Source organism: Rhipicephalus microplus, chromosome 2 (assembly GCF_043290135.1).
Source record: "Rhipicephalus microplus isolate Deutch F79 chromosome 2, USDA_Rmic, whole genome shotgun sequence".
NCBI classification, from domain to species: Eukaryota; Metazoa; Arthropoda; class Arachnida; order Ixodida; family Ixodidae; genus Rhipicephalus; species Rhipicephalus microplus.
The window spans coordinates 245558677-245584353 of NC_134701.1; the positions used below are offsets into that span (position 1 = coordinate 245558677).

The 25677-nt window shown below is 42.7% G+C and overlaps 1 protein-coding gene across 1 annotated transcript in view; it reads left to right on the forward strand.

The window, feature by feature from the left end:
• Positions 1-25578, forward strand: part of LOC119169317 (gamma-aminobutyric acid receptor alpha-like) — a 31435-nt gene extending 5857 nt beyond the window's left edge. The window contains exons 3-10 of the mRNA XM_037420429.2: positions 2529-2596; positions 3640-3860; positions 5384-5466; positions 9621-9755; positions 10871-11026; positions 12662-12822; positions 15024-15212; positions 18700-25578. Of these exons, the coding sequence (XP_037276326.2) occupies positions 2529-2596; positions 3640-3860; positions 5384-5466; positions 9621-9755; positions 10871-11026; positions 12662-12822; positions 15024-15212; positions 18700-19089 (1403 nt within the window). The 3' untranslated portion in view covers positions 19090-25578. The remainder of the gene's footprint in view (positions 1-2528; positions 2597-3639; positions 3861-5383; positions 5467-9620; positions 9756-10870; positions 11027-12661; positions 12823-15023; positions 15213-18699) is intronic.
• Positions 25579-25677: the final 99 nt, after the last annotated feature.

Genomic DNA, 25677 nt, shown 5'->3' on the forward strand with positions numbered 1-25677 from the left:
TATTGTAGTCGCAAGTGTGAACAATCGCAGTAGACGGAGATTTCTTGTAATCTGGCAGTTTGCTCACGTGAAGAAAAGGTTGCAGCCAGTTGTCGAATAAGTTTCCCTACTTTCGCTTACCCACGTCTGTCTCAGCTAAGTTTTTACTGCGATAGCAATTATTATATGCATGCTCTCGGCTGGATTTCGCCGCCGGCGTCGGAGATGTCATGCACCGTATAAGTATATACATTTATATATTAGAAAACGCAAGAAAGAGAAGAATCCAGAAAAAAGAGTCCGGTGCGCGAAATCGAACGATGGGATCTACGTGTCGTGAATGCGAGGCGTTAACCACTGAGCCACGGAGAGGTACCTCTTTCGACGTGTAAACGGCAAGCTATTTATATCTACCACTTACCGCTGCTTGCGGGCATCTCGGGGGGTAGGGGGGGGGGGACTATCGTGTTTTCAGCATTATCAGCAATATGGCGCAATGAGCGCGCGGTGGCTCTCATCTCTCACACGTAGTTTGGCCCGCGCAGAGAAGTGGACGATCTCTCGCGTGCCCTTATCTCGCGGTGGGGAGGAGGGGAGAATTGTCTTGGCTGGCTTGGGCTTTACCGGGAACGATTCTGTTGAAGTTACCGGGCGCACAAAGGTCACTGAAATCATTGCAGTCCCCGTTTGCGAAAAGCGCAGGCTTTTCAGACACAGCAACGTAACAACTAAGACGCTTATTTGCATTCATCGGTACCTGTGAGTACGTTTCGTGCCTCATTTGTGCGTGAGAAACACGGGGAACGTTTCGATCTGCTTGCCATTCTGCGTGGGACCTTCCAATTTGTTGCTATCACGTTCATTGCTTCGCATTTGCGGCAAAGCTGTGACTTTCACACTACAATAAAAAAAACAGGGATCGCTAAATACATTTTTGGGTGGGCTCTGTTTCAAACTCATGTTATTAAGCTTTGGCATAAAAGAGCTCAATGCTCAAATTTATAACAGTGTCAGACGCCAACCTTTGATTACGATAAAAAATACATGGTGCCGCAGCCTTGCTTCAAACAAACGTTTGCCCACTTACAGAGACACAAGAACACATTTAAGTACTAAATGTTAAGAAAATGCGCGGAAAAGTACCACCCTTACAAACAAAAAATGCAGGCGTTGGTGGGCGATGCATGTTGAGACTGATGCGTCAGAAGATATTAAATAAGGATATAGGTGGTCGGTGTCACTTGTTTTGGAACACTTCTTTTGCGTGCGCATTTTCGCCTTCTTGACGTGATGAATGTAACGTCTTGCTTTCACGAAACGTTGCATGTACTTATAATTAGCTCTATTATGCTTTCACAGGATTCATAAAACACATCCCACAATTTTTATATTTCAATAAAGAAGCGGATAGAGTTCAGGATGTCGTTAAGATGAACAATACGAGGTAACAATAAACAATACGAGGAACAATAGATGAACCAAACGAGGTAACGTTACGAGCCGTGGGCGTGCAGCAAATGCCAAAAAGCGACACCTTGTCCTCTCCGTGCCTTTGGGTATTCTGCGCGTTGGCCGTGACGACGCCGTATACACCTCTGGTCATGTCATCCACACCCCTCACACACAAAAAAGCACCTGTTTGGCTGCTTGCAGCTATGCGAGCTTAAAAGAGGGGAGAGAGATACCGCACGAGCACTCACATCCCTAGTGGGCACACTCGCTTAGAGGAGGTGGCGCTTCTTAGACTTCAAGTTAGGGTTGCTCTTACGTCGGCAGTGACTGCCCACTGGCCGCTACACTACCGCACAACGTATGAAACCGCGTACTCCTCTTGTGACGCTCCTACAAATGCAGTGGACGTGACACACTTGCTCTGGTCGTGCCCGGGCCTAGAGGGAGCATGCCTTCGTCATCTCAGAGCAACCGGTCACCATCTCGGAAGCTCTCCAGACTTACAAGGGTGTATAAAAGGATCAGTACCCCGGTCCATCTTAAACTTTATGCATGCACGAGTTGTTTGTGTGACGAGCCTCTCGTTCTTATGTAACTTTGTTATTTTAAAAGGCAGCTTTCCTAAAAACAAACAAACAAAAAACAGAACCTATGCCAAAGGAAAGCGAAGTGAGTGGGGGCCGCTATTCGATAATAAAATGCTGGAAAATCCGCTATTACGACACCGCATAAAAATAGTTGTTGACTCGCCTACAATCACAACACCACAAACAGTGACAACTGAATGTTTTAGGGGAGTTTTCAAGAATTTCGTTCAGTGACTTGGAAAGATATTTTTAACGAAGGTAAGTCTCTTTGTGGCATCTCTGACTCCCGGGATGCTTCTTGTTCGACTATTGTTAGTCACTTCCACCTAAACTACAATTTCGTTCAAGGTAATGGGAGGGAAGACTAGAAATTCGTGCTCAATATTTCAATAAACAATTACATCGATAAGAACGATTTAAGCTTGAAGAGCCTAAATTGATGTTTTAAGTGATGTAGTCATAATACTTGACGGTTGCTTGAGTGTGCGTTTCATTGTTTTTCTTTTTTAGACAGGCCAACGGATGTGTATATTGACATTGAAGTACGAAGCATGGGACCAGTGTCGGAAGTTGATATGGTGAGATGCGCTTTGACAAAGTTTCTTGGTCAATTACAAAAATAATAACACAGGCAAAAAGATCATGATTTTTTTTTAATGTTCAGCAAGCATGCTTGAAATCAATGGACCAAGTACGATGTATTAATACGTTTTTTAAAGGTCGTAACGTAAGAGGCTCCAAACAAGTTTATGTATTCCTTTAAGACTTTAGACTGAGCGTTGTTGAAGCTTGCTTCAAGCTGACAAAATAAAAAAAACCTTCAAGAATATTGTAGCTAATCAAGCGACGAATAAATTTTCAGTAGAAGTCCAAAATACACAACAGCTTTATATGAGGTCAGCAGCAAAAAACTAGTTAGCTTTGTGCAGCATTTCATGCGTTTGAACAGACCTCATTGACAGTTAGCTAACGGGCATACCGTTGAAACTTGCTGCGTTGAGATTCGAGCTCAAGTTTCAGGCATAGCTCTTGACATAATTTTTAAAGAACTACTGACAATATTTTGAAGCATCGCAAAATGAACATTCCTTTTTTTCTTGGCATTCACTACTAAGGGTTTCCACACACCGGAATCAGGATACAAGTATAAAATATTGGAACTTGATTTGATGGTTCTCATCGCTCAGCATTCGCAAGCACACCCCACTACAATGCACATTGTCATGACGAGGGAACACAGTTCGCAGGGTTTGCGAGCCCTGAGTTGTTGATGCGGCCAAAATAACTGTCGGTGTTGATGGACGGCAATTCGATATTCATTGTTAATTAACGTGCACCACGTGCAACTGACAGCAGAAGACAGAGCTGCTGCTAGCACGTCGAGTGTTGCTGTGGCGTGGCCACGTGACTTAGACCAGCGTCTCATTGTGTTTGCACGTTCCTATGGTGCCTCCTCCTCGATATCAATAACGAAAGTGTTTTTTTTTTGTAGTGGCATTGAAAATATATCCAACGTGCTCTGAGACGCATTAGCATTGAGAGCCACAGTACGAAAATGCCATCAATTTATGTCGGCACTCTTTTAACTCAAGTTGACTGTTTTACTACGGCTTCATTCCAGACGTACTCTATGGATTGTTATTTCCGGCAAAGCTGGATGGACCGCCGACTTGCTTTTCGCGGATCTATGCCGTCTATGACCCTGTCCATATCCATGCTGCAGAAAATATGGCGACCGGACACGTCGTTCTTGAACGGAAAGCACTCCTACCTGCACACAATCACTCAACCCAACAAGTTTGTTCGCTTGGCCCAGGACGGCACTGTGCTGTATTCGTCAAGGTATATACCATCGTGGTAGGTAGGTAGGTAGGTAGGTAGGTAGGTAGGTAGGTAGGTAGGTAGGTAGGTAGGTAGGTAGGTAGGTAGGCAGACAGACAGACAGACAGACAGACAGACAGACAGACAGACAGACAGACAGACAGACAGACAGACAGACAGACAGACAAGGACAGATAGATAGCTTGATCGATCGATCGATCGATCGATCGATAGATAGATAGATAGATAGATAGATAGATAGATAGATAGATAGATAGTATAACCTTCAACGATAGTTGAAAAACCAGGGAAAGCTTTCTATATTGTTGAAAGTAATTGATGTTTTCCGTACTTAGCGTGGGGAGAACTTTTCGGCTAAGTGTCTCTATAAAGCTGTGGGAAAATAGGAATATTACTTTATTTAGGAGAAACGTGTGGAGGCCTACGTTCACTCATATGCAACGCGCCTGAATGGTTAAAGTCTCAAAAAAGAACTACGTTACAAGAGCAAGCTTCCTTAAGCTTTTTAGCAAGTTCGGGTTGGCTTGCAGCATGAATCGGCATTGCTGGGCGAGAATTAAGCATTGAGAGACTTAATCGAAGGATGTGAAATAAAGGAGAAGAAATAAACGGTTAAGGAAAGAATGGTTTTTCAAACTGGCTCTAACTACGTTCAAAGCCTAAATGCCTAATGGTTTGGTTTGCAGAGAGACGCTTTGATATTGCAAAAGTGGGTGTCCTTCCTATCCTCCTTTTTTCTTTGCCACAAAGTAAACACATAAGTATGTAAGTAAGTGCTCGTGGATATGTAAGTGCATGCGTCTTTTTTGTAGGGGCTTACATTTTTACAAACGCCTCGAAAAGTGGTAGCAATTCATCGCTTGGCTTCGAAAAGACAAAGTATAATGATCCATCAACGCCATTATAGTTGCACAATTCATTGAAGAACTGCTACCTCTCGTCCTCATTGTCAGCAAATGCTCGACGACAAAATGTAGTCGTATATCTCCTACCACGACACATGGCTACGCATAGTTTTCATATCTGGCGTCAGCTTGTACTCGGCGGGGCAAAACGGAATGAGTGACAGTCATTTTTCTGGCAACCATACAGCTCTCTCCGTCCTAATGCAGTCATGTATATTTTCCCCCCAGATAAATGAAATGTCTCGGCCCATAAAGAACGGCACTTGGCATCATTTGCAAATTCGTCGTAGTGACAAGAGTTTTCACGCAGTTTCATAAAAAAGCCGGTATTGTATAGAGAAGAAAATGCAGAATGTAACCTCCAGCCCCTATACAATTATCACCTTTTGAGCCTGGATTTGTTATCTTTTTTATAACTGTTGAGTTTCTTCGTTGACTTTTTCGAAACCATGTGCGCGTACCACTAGATGACCTTTTTTAAATTAGCCTGCCTTCATTTTCTTTTGACGTCTATATGCTGTCCCTTCGTCCACATTTTGTGTAAGGCTGATTGCGTATAGATAAAAAAAAGAAGCTAAGTGTTTTAAACATTGTGTTTTTGAACTGTATCATTTTAAGGCTGACTGTGAGTGCGAGCTGTCCTATGAATTTGGAAAAATTTCCCATGGATACGCAACGCTGTCCTCTTCGGATTGGAAGCTGTGAGTATATTATGTTACTTGACGAATTTTATTACTTGACCATCAATTTTTTACAACGTGGTTCCACGACTGCATTGTCGCAATTTCTGAATGTTAGGTATTTAGCCTGTGAGAAGTAAGGCATGTTAGAAGTAAGTAAAAAGCCTGTTAGAAAAAGCCTGTTTAACCTGTTGGAAGTAAGTAAAAAACTGCTAGCCATAACGTGTATTTCCTTGACAATCTGACGCCACAGAAAGAGAAACTTCTCTGGCTAATGAAGGTGAAGGCAGAGGAATACCATTATCAGTTCGCGTGGCAAAAATCCGGCAAATTGTTTGTACGCAAGGTGCCTGGTAATCGAGCATTGCGCATAAACAGCGAAAGCGACCTAGATAAGATTCGTTGAAGTGTGTCTTCTATCACTTACGTTACTTCAATTTTCAGTTATCCCCCTCAATGGCTATCTTCTATGAAGCCATATATCATGACGCTCAAACTTTTAAATCAATTGTGCAGGGCCCTTCTTTTAAGGAGCCGGACAGAATGTCGATCTTTCATTTAAGCATACCTAGTATGAGAAAGAAGCAAACTGATGTGCTGTTTGATTCTTTAGATCATACGTTCGATTTTTTGGCCTTCACTGAGACTTGGTACTCTTGCACGTCCGATGTAGTGTTCATCGAAGGATACAAGCATGAAAGCGTGCATAGACCGAATTGTAGGGGTGGTGGTGTGTCGCTATATATACAAAAAGATGTTTCATATGCCGCGCTTCCCGAATTTTGTTGTGTCAGCGCACATTATGAATCCATTGCCGTTCAATGTGTAACGTCCCTGATTGTCACAGTTTATCGGCCCCCATCAGGGGATATTCAATAATTTCTGTGTTTTATAACTTCGATGCTTGAATATGCGTCCTTAAGAAATTTGCATATTGTGCTTGTCGGTGATATTAATATTAATTTGTTACTTCTTACTCCACAATGTAGACAATTTTTAAGTGTAATCGAATCATTTTCGTGTAGGAATATTATAACTTTGCCTACTAGAATAACAGCAGAAAGTGAAACTATGCTAGACCTATGTATAAGTAATTATGATAGAAACGACGTCAGTGCTGGTGTGCTAATAACTAATCTGAGCGATCACTTGTCCATATTATGTTTTTTTTCCTGCAGCTAAGAAAGAAAAAAATAGTGTTAACGGTGCTCCTGTTTCATATCGCTTTTTCAATACCAATGCCTTGTCAGAATTTCATGCTAGTATTGAGAGTATCGACTGCGAGATTGTCTACAGTGAGCAAAACCCTAATATATTGTATGATCTGTTCCTGCAACATGTAAAGCGCTGTTATGATGCTGCCTTCCCACTACAATACTATAAAAAGCATGGAAAGTCTAGAAAACCATGGATTAACAGAGGTCTTTACAACAGAATCAGAGAACGAGATAAAATATAGCATAACGTCATTAGGATAAGAGACATATCTATATTACATGAATATAAAAAAGTTCGCAACAAATTAAACTCTGATTTTAAGAGAGCCTGTATTCAGTATTATCAGGCTCGATTTGCAGAGGTCTCTTTCAATCTAAGCAAAGCATGGAACTCGGTACGTACACTCATAGGAACAACAAAAGGTTCTCTTCCTTCAGCATTAACAATTGACGGTGTTGAGTTTAGAGAAGCTCGTCTGGCGGATAAATTTAAAAATCATTTCTTAACCTCAGGTGCAGCAGCTCAGACAAGGGACGCAGCAAACGACTGCCAAAAATACATTTCTTCTTTCTCTGCGAGCTCTATTTTCTTGACTCCTTGTAGTCAATTAGAAATACTTACGTACCTAAAGTCTTTAAATAAAAATACTGCCGCTGGTTACGATGACCTTAAGATAGAAACAATTAAACATGTCTCCGAATTACTGTGTGGCCCACTGCAGCATATCTGCAATCAAGCTTTTGCCACTGGTATTTTTCCTGGTGGCATGAAGATAGCTGAGGTGGTAGTCATCCACAAAGGTGGCTCTCACGACGACTTGAATAACTACCGGCCTATTTCCGTGCTACCTTTATTTTCCAAAGTTTTAGAATATACATTAAAATCACGACTAATTAAGTTTCTTGGGGACCATCAAATGCTTGCAAGGCAACAGTTCGGGTTCCGTGAAAAGAAATCAACTGAAGTTGCACTCTTGGATATTAAAAAAATTACTTATTAACATGGATCATAAGCAATATATTCTTGCAATATTTTTAGACTTCAGAAAGGCGTTTGATTCCATAAAGCATTTAATTTTGTTTCACAAACTCCCTTACAACGGTATTAGAGGTATCGCATTAAATTTGATCCGCAGTTACTTATCTGACAGGGTACAATTCACTAGTCTAATTGGCTACTCTTCTCAATCTCAGCCAATAAACTATGGCGTTCCGCAAGGTTCCATTCTGGGACCTTTATTCTTTTTCCTTTACATAAATGATATTGTGAACATACCGCGAACTCCTGACATAATACTCTATGCAGACGACACGAGTACTTTTTTTTCAGGTAAACATCTACTTGAACTTCAAAATGTAGCTAATAGATGGCTAACTGAACTTTCACACTGGCTGCATCTAAACCAACTTCAACTTAACGTAAAAAAACTAAATATATTATTTTCAAGAGCCGTAATAAGCCTGACGATCATAATGCCTGTATAATATTTCAAAACTGCGCTATTGAACAGATTCCTAGTTATAAATTTCTAGGTGTCGTTTTTGAAGAGAATATGAGCTGGACACCTCACGTAAACAAGATTCATGCAAATATGTGCAGATCAATTTCAACACTGTATAAAGTTAGCTCCTTGGTGTCTAAATGGTTGAAACTGCAGTTTTATCATGCCCTCGTTCACTCTCATTTGCAATACTGTCTCCTAATCTGGGGTACCACTACTCAAACAAATTTTGATAGATTATTAATTTTACAAAAAGAGCTGTCCGTTACATTGAAAATCTTAAGCGAAATGACCACACAGCGCCATCCTTTTCAAACCTTAATATACTCAGAATAGATCAGCTATTCCAACTAAGACTTGCTATGCATACACATAGGTAAATTCTGCATGACCCCCAAATCCTGTCCTCATCATCGTTATCTGTACATTCACAATATAACCTAAGGCAAAATAGACTCAGAACATCTGTGTTCCGGACTAGATATGGTACTCAAACACTAGCCTATTTAATGCCACATTTTCTGAATAATAATCGAGAAATCGCCAATATGATCCAAGACAACTGTTCGACATACAGCCTACGGAAAAAAGTTAAAGATTACCCCTTGTTTAGCTCCTAATCTTCTCTTTATATTGTGCATTTGCTGTCTTTTGATTTTTTCCTATTTTGTTCTATACTGTTTTGTAACATTGATCATCATCAGGGCTTGTATAAACATTTTCATGTCACGCATCATTAGTGTGTACCGGAGGCAACTATTCTACCTATTGTGTTTTGATCGCCTGTGCGCCTGTTCTTTTTTGTTTTGTTTTTTGCCTTTTCTTGTTACCTGTATTTGCGCATGTACCGCGGCTTTCCACCCCTGAGCAATGTATGGGTAGGGGGGCCTTTGTCAGGCAGTTGCATCTGCCTTTAGCCCCTTCATCCCAGACCATGACTGTCTGAATAAACTTCAAAAAAAAAAAGTCAAGCTGGAATAACGAGATGTAAGCTGGCTTAGTCGACACAGTTTTACTTTTAAAGGATGATATTTGTGAGACATGAGTGTCCTAAAAAAAGTAGCGATCGTGTTAACGACGAAGAAAGTAAACAGTATAATCTTTTCAACAATAATACAATGCGGCGCCTATAACACAATTTTGTCATGGTTTTAATAGTGCCTATACATTGCTTATCAACTCCTTCTCTCTCCACTTTTTGCCAACCCTTCTTCTTTCCTAAAGCGGAATAGCAGGACTGAAATTTGATTCAGGCCAACCTCTGAGCTTTGCTCTTAGTAAACCTCTCTTTTTCTTTAACGAAGTGCTCAGAATATTTCAACATCTTAATCGGGATACTGCAATATTTGATTTACGACAGAAAGTAGCTACCGCTTGTTTTCGTCGTTTGGAAGTTCTTTGAAAGTATTTTTCATTTTCCATACTCTAGTCATCGTGAACATTTCTTTCACAATAGCTGGGTACCCTGCAAAAGAGGTGATGTTTCGCTGGAATCCCAAACGTCGTGTGGTGATTGCATCCGATATGAAATTGAACCAGTTCGACCTCGTCCGAACACCAACGGATAATCAAAGCGACTTTTCCAGGAAAGGTAAGAAAGAGTTGATAGCAACACCGCGGGTACTGAGTGCTCCTAGCCAAAGAGAGAGAGAGAGAGAGAGAGAGAGAGAAAGAGAGAGAAAGAGAGAGAAAGAAAGGTAATTTAGTTGAAACTTCAAACTTTTGCGTTTGTTCAATGCACTTATTTTAGTTGCAAATGTACTTCAGGAGAGATGGATTGCAACATGCGGTGCCGGCTATTATAGTAGCTTCTGTTCTCTGACAGACATTCCTCCTTGTGCCTCAAAATCATACCGTGGTTGGGGCATGTAAGGATGCAGAAGTTATTGAATATTAGCGTAATCATTGCCTCATCAAGAGCCGAATCAAGGTGCTGAAGCGCTCTTTATTTTGTGCAGTCATGCTTTATCTCACGTACAAAATAAATTTGGTTGAAAGCAGAACGAAGTTCATATCTAAACGCACGTTTGCGATTTACAAGGAAGAGTTGTGTCTCAAAAGAACAGTCCCAGCGGGCAAGACATATTAATCGCGTTTTTTTTTCGATAACTCGCCAAAGGTTGTCTCTACATGTAGAATAGAATGCTACAAATCGCAAAAAGAAGAAATACCCGACTGCTTTCAAGTTGTCTCCAATGTGCGTAGACAAAGGTTGGCTTTGAAACAACAGCCGCCTTTGTTTCCCTGCCTCTGACAGGTGGGTTCAGCTGTCACTCCGTGCTCCGAGTTGAATGCCATAAGGAAGCTGTCAGAAAAAGAATGTGTTGGCATCTGTTCTCGAGAAATGAAAATATAAAACTCTGCATTAGTTTACAAGTATATTGAAAAAAAGTAAAGAAAACAAAATAAAAGGAAGAATTGGCATTGCCCGACTTCAGCAACATCAGGGGGTTGTAAAGGAAAACTGAAGCCTGGCAGCGGCTGTCAAGTTCCAGTGTTTGGGAAATACTTAGTCCTCATGAACCACGTGATAAAGACGATCATGTATTTAGTTATTTATTTTTTTCGCGCACACTTCAGCCAAGGAATGTAGGTTTAGTGTCAGGAAAAGTATTGGAGAAGGGCTTCTGATATCGGAGCGAAATATGAAATTTGCGTTGGTGACATTTTTTGGGGGCTTCGCACGCAACTTGTTGGTTTTCACAGAAGGACCGTTTGCCATGCTTCTGGTGAGCTTCCAGCTGAAGCGTCACATGGGTTACTTCCTGATCGAGGTATACGCGCCCTGTACCTTGCTGGTGGTGCTCTCCTGGGTGTCCTTTTGGATCAACCGAGAAGCCACAGCTGACAGGATTGCCCTCGGTAAGCTTTGCGAGGATTTGTTTTTTTTTTTCGTGTGTCAAAAGTAGGCTAACCATAGTCAAGTTGCATTAGAGACAAATGCAAGGCGAGGCCTTGTGCCTTCATTTAACACTTTCTCAACGCAAAGGTAGGTGCTTGTCGCCGTTTCATGTCTTAAAAAACTTTTGAGCCTATTATTTATCGAGCATTTCTTTCTTGTTGTTTATTGGACACATTAAAATCTGTTCGCAACACTGGAAGACACAGTTATCAAAGCCAAAATTGCGATTCGGGTGCACTTAAAGTGACCACACGCAATTTCGGTTCTCAAAATGCATTACCCTAATTTCACGATTAGTTTCGGTGTTTTTGTTCAGACAGTCTGTACAAACTTAGTTGTGACAAATGAACACGTCTCTGTAGTTATACGCTGCACACAACGGTGAAGTTCGGGACTGTCTACGCCGCGAAAAAATAAAAGGTAAAGGAGGACTTGGAAACACAGCTTTTGTACTATGGGCAAAATGAATCAAAATGAACGAACTGGCGAAGAAATCTTATGAAATCCCTACGCTTGCGGTTCGGTGTTAAGCGTATGTGCCCGGATCTCTTCACAGGGGAAATTGAAATTTACCAAAGAGGCGTGCTAACACCTACGGAAGAAAAACACCGCGGGGCTTTTGTACATAACCGAGTGCAGTTATTAAAGAAGCAGGAAGAACTGTATAAAAAATAAGGCACCTTCTAAAGAAGGTGGCCAAGCCTGAGGAACGTGCGGAGCTGGGCGACCTTCTTTGTCCACCTTCTATTTTCGTTCTTTTTCATTTTCTGTTTTTCTCTTTTCTTTCTCTCATTTTTCTCTCTCTTCATTTACTTTTATTTCTCATTCCTGTAGTTTCTAATTTTCTACCTATTCATTCTTTTTGTCTATTTCATGCTTGCTTCCTCTTTTCATCTAATTTATACGTGATTTCCTGGGTTACGCCGAGCGACTAGTTGTATTTTTTGGCTTATAAATATATATGATCATCACCAAGGTGCGCGAAGAACAAGATGCAGAAGACTTCTTGGTGCGAGAGAACGCTCGATATACTACACACGGTGCGCTGTTTACAACAAGCGAAGGCGCCAGAATACTACAGCACGCGATGACGTACGACATCCACCCACCTAAAAAGCAAAACAATTGAACATGTGTAAGCGAACCGTAGCTCGGATTCCTGCAAGGATTGAGCCATTGTGGTCGACTAGCGTGAAATAGAAGGCAACATGTCGGAAGAGTTTCGAGAGGTAGAAAGAAAAAGCACGAAGAAAACACATGCAGCTAAAACACGGGCTTGACAGCATGCCGAAAGTCTATTCAAGTGAGCAGGAAGTAATGAACAAGTAAATCAAATAAGCCAAAGTCAGCCTAGTGATTTACGCCTCGCCCTGCTGAAAATTCCTTTGTGTGGATGCAACTGAATTATCGGTTCATTAAAAAAAAGTGTCGGGATGTGTTGCGTGGTTTTGCTGTCTAGACTGTTATAATAAAAGTGAAAAAAATGTGTAGCTTTGACAGTCGGCAGCCTGTTTTTTCGTTTGAAACTTGTTACATTGACACTCAATTAGCTGTGATTCAATGGAAACTCATGTTACGTTTCTGCTCCGTAACAGGTGTGACCACTATACTCACGATGACTTTCCTGGCATTGGAAAGCAGGAATGATTTGCCAAAGGTTCCTTACTGCACTGCTCTGGACTACTACGTGGCCATTGGCTTTGGTTTTGTATTCGCCACCATTGTGGAATTTGCTATCGTCCACTATTTCACCAAGGTAATATTGTGCGGCAGCAAGAAAAAAAAACTGTATGTGCTAAAGCTAGATGAAATTGGTGGTTTATAAAAACGGTTGTCTAATCCAAGATACAGTTGTAGCTTTCATTTCACACTGTGAGCTTTTTGCTTGACCTTCTTGACCAAGGTGCGACTCAACAACGTGCCGTTAACATTTTGTCAATGGCTATTATAGATGTACGTTTTCTTCTATAGCAGCTGTCGGATTCGGATTATAACTGCAGCGGTTGACTCGCAGAAAGAGCGAGAAGGTAGAGAGGTCACCATGGTGTACATCAGGTTTGCTAGCCTGCGGAAGATAAAGGTAGTTTGGTCGGAGGAAGAACAAGGCAATACATGTGAAATTCATAATGGTCTTAGAGTCCAGTCAATGAAATAGTCGATTTTATTTGTGTTTCCATGTCAGCTATGTTAAAGTAGATACAATAATTCTCTGAGGCACAGTGAGTGTGCTTAACTTGTACGCGTTGGTTTCTGTCGGAATCAGTGACTGTTCATACGCCGATGTCGGAATACACACGCGTTAGTGTTACGAACGATGACAAGCCGTATGTAAACTGTTACATAAGCTCATAAATGCAGACAATAGTAGGTCACCACAAATTAAAAATTACAACTACAGGTTCTATTGGTATACTAAAAGCATGGTCACTCGATTAAAAAAAAATAAAACAAAAGAAGACATTCGTAATGGAATAATTGGAAGCGCAAACCACTGAAAACCCTACTGAAACGAAGACATGCTCGACCCATCGCTAGCCCAGAAAACAGTGGGAGTAGGCTAGTTGACCTTATTGACGCTGTAGGATCACAACACGGGTCGCTCTAAAGCTACTGTATATGACTGCTTTCCTAAAGCAATCACATACCTATATATAGTAACTATACATGTAGTAACTATATATAGGTGGCACGACGTTGGTTCAAAGAAACACGAGTGTCTTTGTGTCGCGAGTTTTTTCGGGGAACCTCGAACTTTCGGCAAAGATTTTGGGATTATGTCATCAACACTCCTCAGTATGTACTATTTTCTTCGGAAGCAACGATGTCTTATTTTGTCACAATGACTTTTAACGCCATTCAGTGTCGGACCGAAGTGGTAACAGATGTTTGACTGTCTTTGCTGTCGTTCGGAGACACTATGAAACGCCGTGGACTTCGGGATACAACGTCGTCTCGCACACCCCACAACGCGGTTTTTAAAGTGACAATTTTATGGGCCAAGTCGAGGGCATTTCGCTGTCTGTTACCGCGTGGCCTTTAAGCGAAGAACGGATAGACTGTGACCATGGCGTTACACCGTGTCTACGACAAACCTTTCGAAATTTGGTTGTGGCGTTGCGGTTGTGCACGAGCGTACGACGGATGCGTTCATCGGCCAGCCTGTCTCCTGCGCCATCACTTCTTGAAATGCCCTTTCTCAGTGCGCGAGGTGAAAACGCAAGGAGCGCGCCCTTCTGCTAACAGAGGAGCGCCACCAGCGTTCTTATCTACTGTTATCGTAGTTTCACGGGTGGTCTACGAACCTGGCGTTTCTCACGTCGCCTGCGGCGACGGCTTCGAAAACTAACGAAACGACGGTAGTAAGTGCACACACGGAACGTTCGACAAGCCACAACGTTCAGTTGACAAATCGCGGTTCAGCTGCGAGGGTCAGAAGCATATAACCAAGTAAACAACAAAACGGTATTCATCAGAGCTAGTTAATCATAGCTTAACGCTGGTTTGAGCAGCGGAACTCAAAACGAGCGACGAAAGAAAGACACGCAAGTTCGTCCTTGTCTGTCTTCCCTTAGTCCCTCGTTTTAGGTTGCGCTGCTCAAACCAGTGCTAGCCAACCAACTAAACAAGTTTTCGCTGGCACAACTGGACTTAGCTCAGCTAACCCGCAGTCATTTTCTTGTCTCTATTTTTCTTTTTTTTTCGAAATTTGCGTGGCCCTACGTCTGCAAGCGCCAACGCGGACGGAACTGTCAACACAATTCTCACGCTTCTGCACGTGTGTCTGCGAAACCCCAGAGATTCCTCTTTTTTTTTTCTATTGAGCGACAATGCTAGGAGTTTCGGTGGACTTGCGATTGCTCGTGAAAGTGCTCCTTGAGGAAGATCTGCTTGTCAAAGCGTGGAACAATCTGAGTGTCAAATACCGTTGCGTGAACGCTGTCTGACATGCTGTCGCAGGTTGGAAGCGGAGAGTTCTATTACTGCCCGGAGATGGAAGCCGAACGCCTGAAGGCATCGTCGGAAGAAAGCTGTGATGAAGAGAGTGGCAGCGACGAGCAGCAGCCTTTAGAATCTGTGACCTATGGGGAGGCTGGAGACCACTGCCAGAGGTCACACTCGAAAAAGATGATCTCGTTACCTGGCAACGTAAGTGTTTTTGCGCCGTGCACGCTTAATGTATGAAATAGCCCCATAGTGGAGAAAAAAAAAGAAAAAAGACAGAAAGCATGATCCCAATGAACGCGTAAAATCTAGAATTTCGTGTAAGACATCGTGATTCACGTAGAATTTACTTATACCGTGTAATACGAATTGAGTGATATTGTGTGCTATATTTCGTGAAGCTCCATTTCTTTTTCAGTGGGTTGCTAAAACAAGAAGTAGATGGTGTCACCCGAATGGTGCCAACATGTGCTACTAATCTCTCCAGTAAAAGGAGCACATTAGGTTGTTTAAGAAAAATTTGTTTGTGGCCACATAGGACTGGACATGTATATCTTGACGCGCCTGTTTAGGCATCAGTCATTTGAATCTCTAAATTTGCAGTCAACACGATGTTTTTAGGTTCACAGGTGATTAGGAAAACATCAAAACTGCACGCATGTCGCATGATGCTCCAGCTTTGCGTGATGTGTGTATAACTTTTAAGCTTACTCCTGTCTCTTTCGCGGCACAAAACAGGATATTTATACGAAGCTATACGGACCAAACTTACCTAACGTGCAACGCAGCTGCTTATGGTATTATGCAAACTGGTTATAAAGGGCCTTTTTCAAACCGTGGCGCAAGAACGCCAAGAGCCTCAATCAACAGTAGAAGCTTTGACTATCTTCTAACACGTTTGGAAGAAAGAGCAGCAGTAAACCATTTCAATACTTGAAAAAGCACGTCACTGCATTTAGATGAAAACAGTATTGTACTGAGGTCAACACTCTTGTCTACACTGCCTGCACTGGAACGACGACATGCTCAGGCACGTCCCAGAACACTCTGGCGTCTTGAATATATATATATATATATATATATATATATATATATATATATATATATATATATATATATATATATATATATATATATATATATATATATATATATATATGTTATTCGTGATAAACCAAACTTGAGCATTCGTCCTAAGCGGGCATATGTGCTAGCACGCTGTTTCAGTGTTCTCGCCAAGTGTGTTGTCCTCTGAACCTGACGAAAGTTTGAGGCGATCTCTTTATAATATTGTTTCTTTCTGTTGTCTAAGTGGTAGTGGCATTTGATACTACAGGAAAGTACACCTATATAATGTAACTTGGTCCGGCGTCCTGTGGAATACGAGTGCTTCTAGCAGAGGCGCAGTGACATTTCACCACGCACCGATCGAACATTGTGGCAGTGTATGAGAGGACAGAGCCGGAAATAGTGCCTTTCCAGAATACGTATGCGAGGCGACAGCCGTCGCAAGCGTGTTGTGCCGTGGTTTTCTTGGGCGAGATATACGCTTGCTTTGTCGTGGCTGAATGGACGCGACCGCACAATGCACTGCCCGTCTACTTTCTGACTTTGGTTGAACAAAGGACCGAGCAAAGGCGGCCTACGCGTCTCGACCATCTGCCACTGTGTGTGCAATGATTCGATGCCGACGCCATAATGCGCTATGCCTGTATCCCGATGATGTCGGGAGACAGTCACGGCTCACTCAACAGGTTACCATGCCTAAGGGAGTGATGCCGCAGTCACTGTGCTTGTACAGTGTCCAGAAAGCGAATATTTGTCTTACAAGCGTTGCTGGGTACAGGCAGAATATAGGAAGGAAGGAAGAACAAAAAAAAAATAGAAGACAGGGACGCTAACCAGGCACATACTCGGTTGGCTACCCTACGCTGGGGAACGGGAAAAGGGAACCTAAAAGGGAGTAAATACAAGCCAGCTGGTACGTATCCATAGTTAGAAACAGCGCGGATTAAACACGTACAAAAATTCACACATGACCATTGTTGTCTGCGTTTACCTCGCGCTGTGTCCAACTGTAGAATATAATTTGAAAGCCTAGCAAAAAGTGCTTTATACAATTCCAACAACAAAAAAGGAAGTGCGCAAAAAAGAGCGCAGGTAGCGGAATATATAGCGCTGCTTTGTCTCTATGTTTTTTAAATATTGCCATCAGGCTTTTGACATGTGAACAACGAGGCTACTTGCCGAACGCTAGCGCAATGTTTTTATATAAAAGTGTCAATCAGACATTGCTCGTCTAAGGAGCATTCAGGTCGGTGAATTGTGTGGCAGTATTCATCTGTACACGAGAGCCTGTGATGTCAAGGGAGAAGTGAATGAAAGGTTTACTTGAAGATCCAGGGTGCAAAAATTTTCAAGGGACACAATGTAGCCATTTTCCAGAAGGTTGACAGGTGCGTGCACGTTCATCATGCTGGTCGAAAGGGACGATTTTCTGACATGTTGTCGGGACGTACGGATGAGGCGACAGAAACATGCGCTCGACAGGTGAGACGCGTAGGACCACACGGTGAGGCAGGAGTTATACAGGCTCCAGCAGTTTTATACGATGTCAACACACTGCTGCTCGTCGTCATGACCTTCTGTGCTTGACAGATCGCCGATTTCTGTTTCATTAACTCCGACAAGGTGCCAGAAGTTCTAAAGTTTTTTTCATTTTCGTTCATGCTCCAGTGGACAAAAAGTGTGCTCTTTGAAATAAGTTTAATTTGTTTGGAATGAAGAGGTTGTCATGAGGGCAGGGTGCAGTGCAGAGAACCAGCTGCTTGGACCAGGCTATAGCCTCCCCACGTTTTTGTTTTTCATGTATTTCTCTCTCCCTGTTGACATTGAGAGAGTGGGGACAGTGCGTTTGTTGCTACTATACACTCGTATTTCCTAAGGCCTTTCGCGCCATTCTGCCTTACGTAACCTCAAAAAAAAATCATGAATGCAACTTCCACCAGCGTCGATCAATGTCCTTTCAGGAATTGTGTACGTAAGCATAAATTTCAACGATCATCTCGAAACTTGGATGTCGAATTCGACATATATGCATAAACAGATGCTCCCTTAAAAGCCACACAAAAGTGATAAAATTCGCTATCGTCACCGTGGTTAATTTGAGAAAACTATCCAGACGCCACTTACTAAAAACAGTGACCCATAATACCGCCATAACGGACGCACATATTTCTATTTGTCTGTGCCTGTATGCTTACACTCACTTTTCTAAATTAAAAGACATCAAGGAACGCTAATTTATTGTGCTGTGAGACGTTTTTAGCCCACAAGCTATACAAAGGTGCGTGCACATCTCACGCGATAACATCTCTTCTGGATTTAGAGACGCTCTGCCGAATAAGAGACACTCGTTCCATTGAAACAGACACTTGTTCCGTGTACCTGTCAGCGCACAGTGTATATACCACATATCTGATTTCAACTCTTACGAGTAGCATGGTAGACATGACTCTGAGCAAACGCCTCTAGTTCTCATTAAAACGCTCCCGCCTTCCTCCGTCAACGCCAAAACGGTTCGCTTTATACGGTAACAGTAAAACATCCGCGCTAGGCTAAATATTTGCAGCGCTTCTCTCTGATCGTTCACTCTGTTGAATAAACCACGTCGTTTCTACACATTTTGCAGGCCATCTATTGCACCGATGCCGAGCGACCCGAAGCCACCGTGGCCTTCGTCGGATCTCCCGACTCCACGCCCCCTGGAGAGAATGCACTGGTGGCAGGTTCGGCCAACGGCCGGCTGGAAGCACCCGCAGAACAGGCGGAGTGCCCCGCTTGGCACGGCACGGCGAGGCACGGCTTGAGACCGAGCAGCCGGAGAAGCGCGAGGCGGCGAGACTATCGTCGCCAGAAGAGGCCCTCGCTGATGGCGCGGCGCCGAATGTCCAGCCAGATCCAGGAACTTTGGATCAACAGCGTCAGCAAGGTCGACAGGATCTCCAGGGTCGTCTTTCCGCTCGCATTCATTGTGGTCAACGTGGTGTACTGGCTCACCTACTTCCGGGAGGACAGCTGATGGCGTCGCCAACGCGTGCGCGTCGCCCTGACGGGGCCGACCCACCTGTACCGGTCGAAAAGTGGGGGTCAACTTGCGTGTCTACTGATACGCCTGATAATCTTGCCCTCTATCTGCGTGTTCTAGCTCGTAATATTAGAAGGTAAGATGATAATCCATGGAAAATGTTACGGAGAGAAGGCTCATACTTCTTTTGCAGGGTGGTCAATGGCTCTCTTGAGAGCGCTAACATGTCAGGAGGAAGTTAATAACAATTAAGAAGTAAAGACAGGCGCATTAAAAGCGCTAAAGGACACCCGAGATCACTGAAGACGCTGTTTAGAGGTTAGGAACTGAAACGGGTCATACTACACTAACTGGCAAAAGACGTTGCAGCGTATCTAAGGAATATCTTAAGAAATGGCGATTGCGCGTACCATACTGTTGTCCCCGAGAGTCATCTGATGTGGTGGCCGATCGCGAAAATTTATTAGGTTATATGAATGGAGGACCCATATGTGCGTCTCATTGCATCGAGAGCTGTGCTTTGTACAAAATGAGAGTATTATCTATAGACTGTGTGCTCATTACAAGATTTATGGGGATCAGATATTTAAATGACCCCTAACAGGATTCTGCAAAAACATGGCGTAGTTTAGTCCGAGCTTATAACGCTACGATAAATGATAGAGGTTATGAACAATTCCAATTCTCCATTCCTCCGGCGAACGCCTATGCAATATACACTGCGTCGCAACACCCTAAGGCAAATCCACGACGTTGAGTCATATCTCATAAAAGTAATTACCACTACACTTTCATCACGCCACCCTCCACGCTGGTCTAGTGGTCGAGGTGCTCGAGTGCTGCCCCGCAGGTCGCGGGATCGAATCCCGGTTGCGAGCGGCCACATTTTCGATGGAGGTGAAAATGTTCGAGATCCGGGTGCTTCGATTTTGGTGCACGTTAAGAAACCACAGGCGGTCGAAATTGTTTGAGCTTTTCACTACATCGTCTCTCATATTCATATGGTGGTTTTTGGGACGTTAAACCCACACAATTATTATTATTTTATCTCGCCATTTGTCATCGCAGCCATAGGGATAAGCCACGCCCCTGTCTTAACCAACTCCAGCCATTCGACAGGACTGATTATGAGAAGCAGCTGTAACTATAAAGGAAAATGAATCAAAATACGCAATCTGTGAACCATTCCCGTGAATTACATAGCAATCGCAGTAAGCGAATGTAGTTTTTGAAATGATCGTTACGATGGGACCAGCTCAAAACGGGGCAACACGGTGTTAGGGCTTGATGCTACACTTTGTTTGTTTAAATGCGTATTTTATCGTAATTATGTGGCTCTTTGCTCAGCTCGTCAGAAGCACATGCCCTGACGTCTTCCAGAGCACTTTGTTTCAGTGACACCAGATTTGTGATGTCGGAAGAAATTCCAGCGAAACAAGTTTTGCTCGATAACATATTATTGAGTGTGTTCTTAGGGCACTGGAATATTGTTATCGAGTCAGAGATAAGAAAAATTCAGTTGTCTAAGCGTTTTCAGATGTTGCAGAGAGCACACTTTCGTATCTGTTATTCTGCTCTCCTGTATTTCCGTGAACACTGTCTGCGAAAGAGTACACGATGAATGGCTCGATCACGTGACCACGAACAACCACGCAGGATTATGTGTATATTGAAAACAAGAAACAACACGCATGCACGCCACCGGCAAAGAAGATATACATTTTTTTTAGTGTTATCCAATGACAAGCAATTGTAATTTTACTGAAAGATCAATTAGACCTTGTTAGCCATCCTCACGAACTTTCGAAGTCGCGATAGCAGAAGAAAACAAAAAGAGCTGAAGGGAAATGTATTATTCGTTTGCTGCATGGGCAGTACTATAGTTACATATAATTTATAAGCACTATACCGCAAAAAAACACGTGAATAATGAGTTTTTATGAACCCTTGTGCACCCATCCCTGAGCTCTGAGTTTTCCTTAGAATAGTTATTGTAGCATAACGGGAATTAACTTGTCCTGCTGATATTATAATACTGATGTGCTAACCGAAAACCCTCACTCACTCCACGCATAGTACCAGAAACAATAATAAAGAGCTACATACATTCACGGATATAAAATTCTTACGCATTATGCAACAACTTGCTTGCGTGTCACGCCAAATTTTTTTTTGCCTCGTGTGGCCTTGGCTACACCACCATGGGTTCCATAACAGCACTTGCGTCACGTTTCTGTTCTTTTTGTTCTTTTTTTCGCGTTGTTTCCCTTCATAAGTGTGGGAGATCGATGAAATACGATACACAATGCGCTCGTTTCGCAACTGCCGAAGAATGCAGGGACAGGGCCAGCGAGTATGCAAGGTGGTCTGTTCATAAGTGCTACGGTTGCCACTCGCCGACCACCTCCAGCATCAATGTACCCGTATTATTGATTCTTTAGCACTCAGGGACAAACTCAGTAACTTTCTTGTGATACGGGTCCCGTCTGTTGGCTAGCTACAGGCACACATAGTTGTGGCATGCAACGACTAGAATTGAGTCATAATGAGCCAAGCGTACTGCGCATGAATAATTATTTGCCTCTTTTCTCAGTTTTTGTTGAAGTCTTTTTTTTCATAAACTTGCACATTTAATGCACGAATGATTTAGAAGCAGTAGAAAGTAAGGATTTCTTCAAATCCTATTTAGTGGCATGCCTACAGTTCTTACTATTCATCGGCACTTCATCAGTCCACATGACGCTGTCGAGGTCATTCTTAGTGTCAGTCACACCATTTCAGAGAGGCACTTAATAGGTTTGTTGCGCACATCAACATCGGTATGCATCAAACACGTGTAGTTAAAAATAGCTCAGTATACGGCCGAGGACTCAGGTGTACTAGGATAAAAAGGACCCTGCAAAGGTTAGCACACAACGAAACCCCGTGGCACCTGACCTTTGATCAAAGTACTTGGGTTAAATTATGCTGAATATATGCTTTTAGGAAAACAAGGATTGAGTACCACCAGGAGGCAAGATGACACTCAGTGTGCCGGATGTTACGCACTTCTCGTTTGACTCCCACTTGTCGTTTTTATTCCTTTATCTATTATGCAGAAACGAAGCGTAAGTAACCAGACGTGTCATAGGTTGAATTCCCAGCTCGTTTCTTTCTATCATTCCTTCTAGTGGGAAGAAAATAGCAGAGGCTGTAGGAAGCCACACACGCATGGGTAACAGAATAGCTATTGTACACCTACAGCTGGCCTTGGTTCGGCTAGGTTCTTACTCTCCTACCTATTTATTTCCCACTCCTTGCTATGCTGGCTGTGCATGGCTACGCTTGTTCTCACCAAGAAAGTTTCTGGCAAGAATTTCTCTCTTTTTCTACCTTTCTTTCTCTTTCGGTCGGTTCGCCCCGGTAGACCAATAGTGGTGGTTCACGGCTGCTGCCCGGAAGGTTGGGGGTTCGATCCCAGTCGTGGCAGTCTTGTTTCTGAGGAGGTGAAAGGGTAGAGGCTCGTGTACTGCGCGATGTCAGGGACAGCGAACACCAAGCTTTTCCCGGAGTCATCCGCCATAATTATTATTTTTCTGTATTTCTTTCCTTGCTCGTTTTTTAACCGATCAGAGTTATTGCCTTCCACACCGGAAAAATTGGCGTACGTGTCGAAAGTGCGAAGCGGGAGATGGCAATGAAGACGGTGCATCCGGTTTAATGATGACAATAGCTTGCCACCTACGACACATGGTCATCGTCGATCCTAACAGTTCTGCTCTGAAAGTACAAAGTACACGAAAGCAAGGTGGAATCTCAGTGACGTCCAACGGGTGCCATGGTATATGTATGAAATGCAGTATATAAAATACGGCCTACGTCTCAATCATCCATAATAATTTCTGCCACCAAATGAACATAAAACGTAGTTTACGAAGGTAATTGGCAACATTAAACTGATTTAACGCTTCCGTTGAGGTTTTAGGGTGCTGTTCGTAATGACACGTCAAAACAATATTTAAGCGTTCATTTGGAAAGTCTGCTCGCTAACGAGCAGAGATGTTATAGAATCAACCGGGCTTGCACACGCATGTCGAAACGTCTTCTGACCTTTTTGGTTTTATAGCGCCCTTAGAAACCTCTACTTGCTATGAGCAGTCGGCTTGCTAACTGCCCAGACGATATGTCTTCAAACCATCATCCTAAAGGAAATCGAATTCGGAAGCCTTCAGAGGGCTGCATTGCGTCTGCCCGTACTTAACTAGAGAGGCCCACACAGTTCCACCGCAGCTGAGCTTGGGATCTGAATCGATACTTGCGAACAGTCTTAGGTGAGATCTCAGTAATGAACAATTTAATCAAACCACGTTCTCTTATTTATAGTCAACGTATTCAAGCCAAGAGAAAAGAGAGAGAGAGTAACAGACGCAGAGAAAGAGAGAGAGAGAGAGAGAGAGAGAGAGAGAGAGAGAGAGAGAGAGAGAGAGAGAGAGAGAGAGAGAGAGAGAGAGAGAGAGAGAGAGAGAGAGAGAGAGAGAGAGAGAGAGAGAGAGAGAAACAAGAGGTCAGAAATGAGACGGCGAGATGAACATCAACGCAACAGAGCGCAGAAAAGCCGGGCACCTTCATTAGCAGCTAATACCTCTATCGATGCATGCAAATTCGTTGAGAAGGTGAATAGGAATAAAACAAGGAGAGATTTGACAGGGTAAATTAAGTGCAACAAAATTAAAGAAAAAAAAGAAAGAAAGAAAGAAGGAAGGAAAGGAATGATGACGTAACAGGAAGCACCGATTTTGCTCGTGGTGGTTAGGTTGTAGGCAAATCGTGGTGGGCATAAATTGGCTTTTAATTGAAGCGTGTGGGCAGCCAAGAATACGACTGTCTGCACGCGCTAATCTTCTTGTGGCCGACGCAGATGAGCACTTGCGTGCCCCGTAAATTTTATCCTATTATTACAGCGCCAATGTGAGCGACGATGCAGCGTCAATTTGGGAGCATACCGCGGAGCTTGCGGTGGCATTACATGATCATTAACCCGAACGATCATGCTAACGCCTGGTTTTATTTTTACAGCAAATGAGTATCGACCTTATGTGCATCCGCACCTCACGCTCCTTCTCACCGCAGGCGAGATCGTCCGTGGACGTCGTTTCTCTCACCTTTATCTTTTTTCATCTTGATACCAGCGTAATCGCATCGAACAAAGTGTGACTACCAAACACGAACTTCGGTAGAGAAAGAATTTGCGCAAACGTAAGAGGTGATTTTGTGGCTCGTTGTTCGAGGAAGCATTAACACGCGCATGTTACTGAGCGAAATAAAAAAAGGAACATAGGCTAAATTCACAAAGTTTCTTTTTCGCAATGCCGCTTTACTATTGGCTGACCAGCTTCGAAAATAATAGGCCTAGCTTCGGAATTCGCTAAATTTTTCTCGTAAGAGCGTAAGACATTTTTTCAATGAATGCAGTTTCCCACGGTGAGGAATTTTTCAAGTGACAAATTATTTTTTTACTTAGCGCCGGCAAAAAACAACTCATGACGTGCCCACACTGCAAAACAAACACTTCTTTGTTCTACTGCAAGCTTCACACTATTGTGCCAGCGTTTTCGCAGATTGTGTAATTAACCGATTGAAAGTTATGCTTCTGAAAAGATGGAAACTCAGTTCATTTCTGCAACGGTAATTAGCAAGCAAGAATCGAATACATTTTCGACGAAGTGTCCCTTAATACTAAAATGTCTTTATAAATTGTCTAGTGTCCATACTGCTAAAATCGCGAATCATTACCCGAAAGGCATGTTGTCATGGATTATGAACTGAATGATCTGTAATAAACGTTATATCAGTATCTTTTTTTTAACACAAAGCAGAACATACGTTACACTTAAGTTACTATGGATGCTATTTTATAAAATTGAATAGCTCAAAAACTTCTCGGTCTCGCATGCACACATCTTTACATGCGGTACACATGACGAGTGGCGTCCAATATAAAATGAAAGCGTGGTTAAACTAAAGTATCTCGATGTACCTGTGGAAAGTGACCAGCGTGATATTGAAGTTGACTCTTTGACTTCCCTTAAGCCGTGTTTACAGACACTTTATTTTTATCGCGAAAGGTTGAAGCACTTGTTATAGAATAATATGCACGTATGTGTCGGTTACGTGCAACCTATATTGTTAGACTTGTTGTCCGAGATGACAGTTTAATGATATTGGATGTGGCTGATAATGTATGTTATAGAAACCTGTTATTAAAAAGCTTTGCAGAAAAGTATTAGAATTAATATAATGACAGACGTGTCATCGAATTTCTGAGCTGACAATGGAACAAGCCAACCACCTAACTGCCACTTTCATCTGCTTCTGCTTGAACTTCATGCAAGCTCTGTCTACGGAACAGAGACGAATAAATGCGCTTACTTTCCATCTACGGGCTTGTCAGTGTGTCGCTACAAGTATGACAATGGCCAATAAAAGATTGTTTTTGTTTGTGAAGTTGCTACCGCCTCTATTTCTGTTATGATTTATACGACATCACAAAACCAGCAGTCCATTAAAGAATGCAAGTCTGTGGAGGCAAGTATACTACAATAT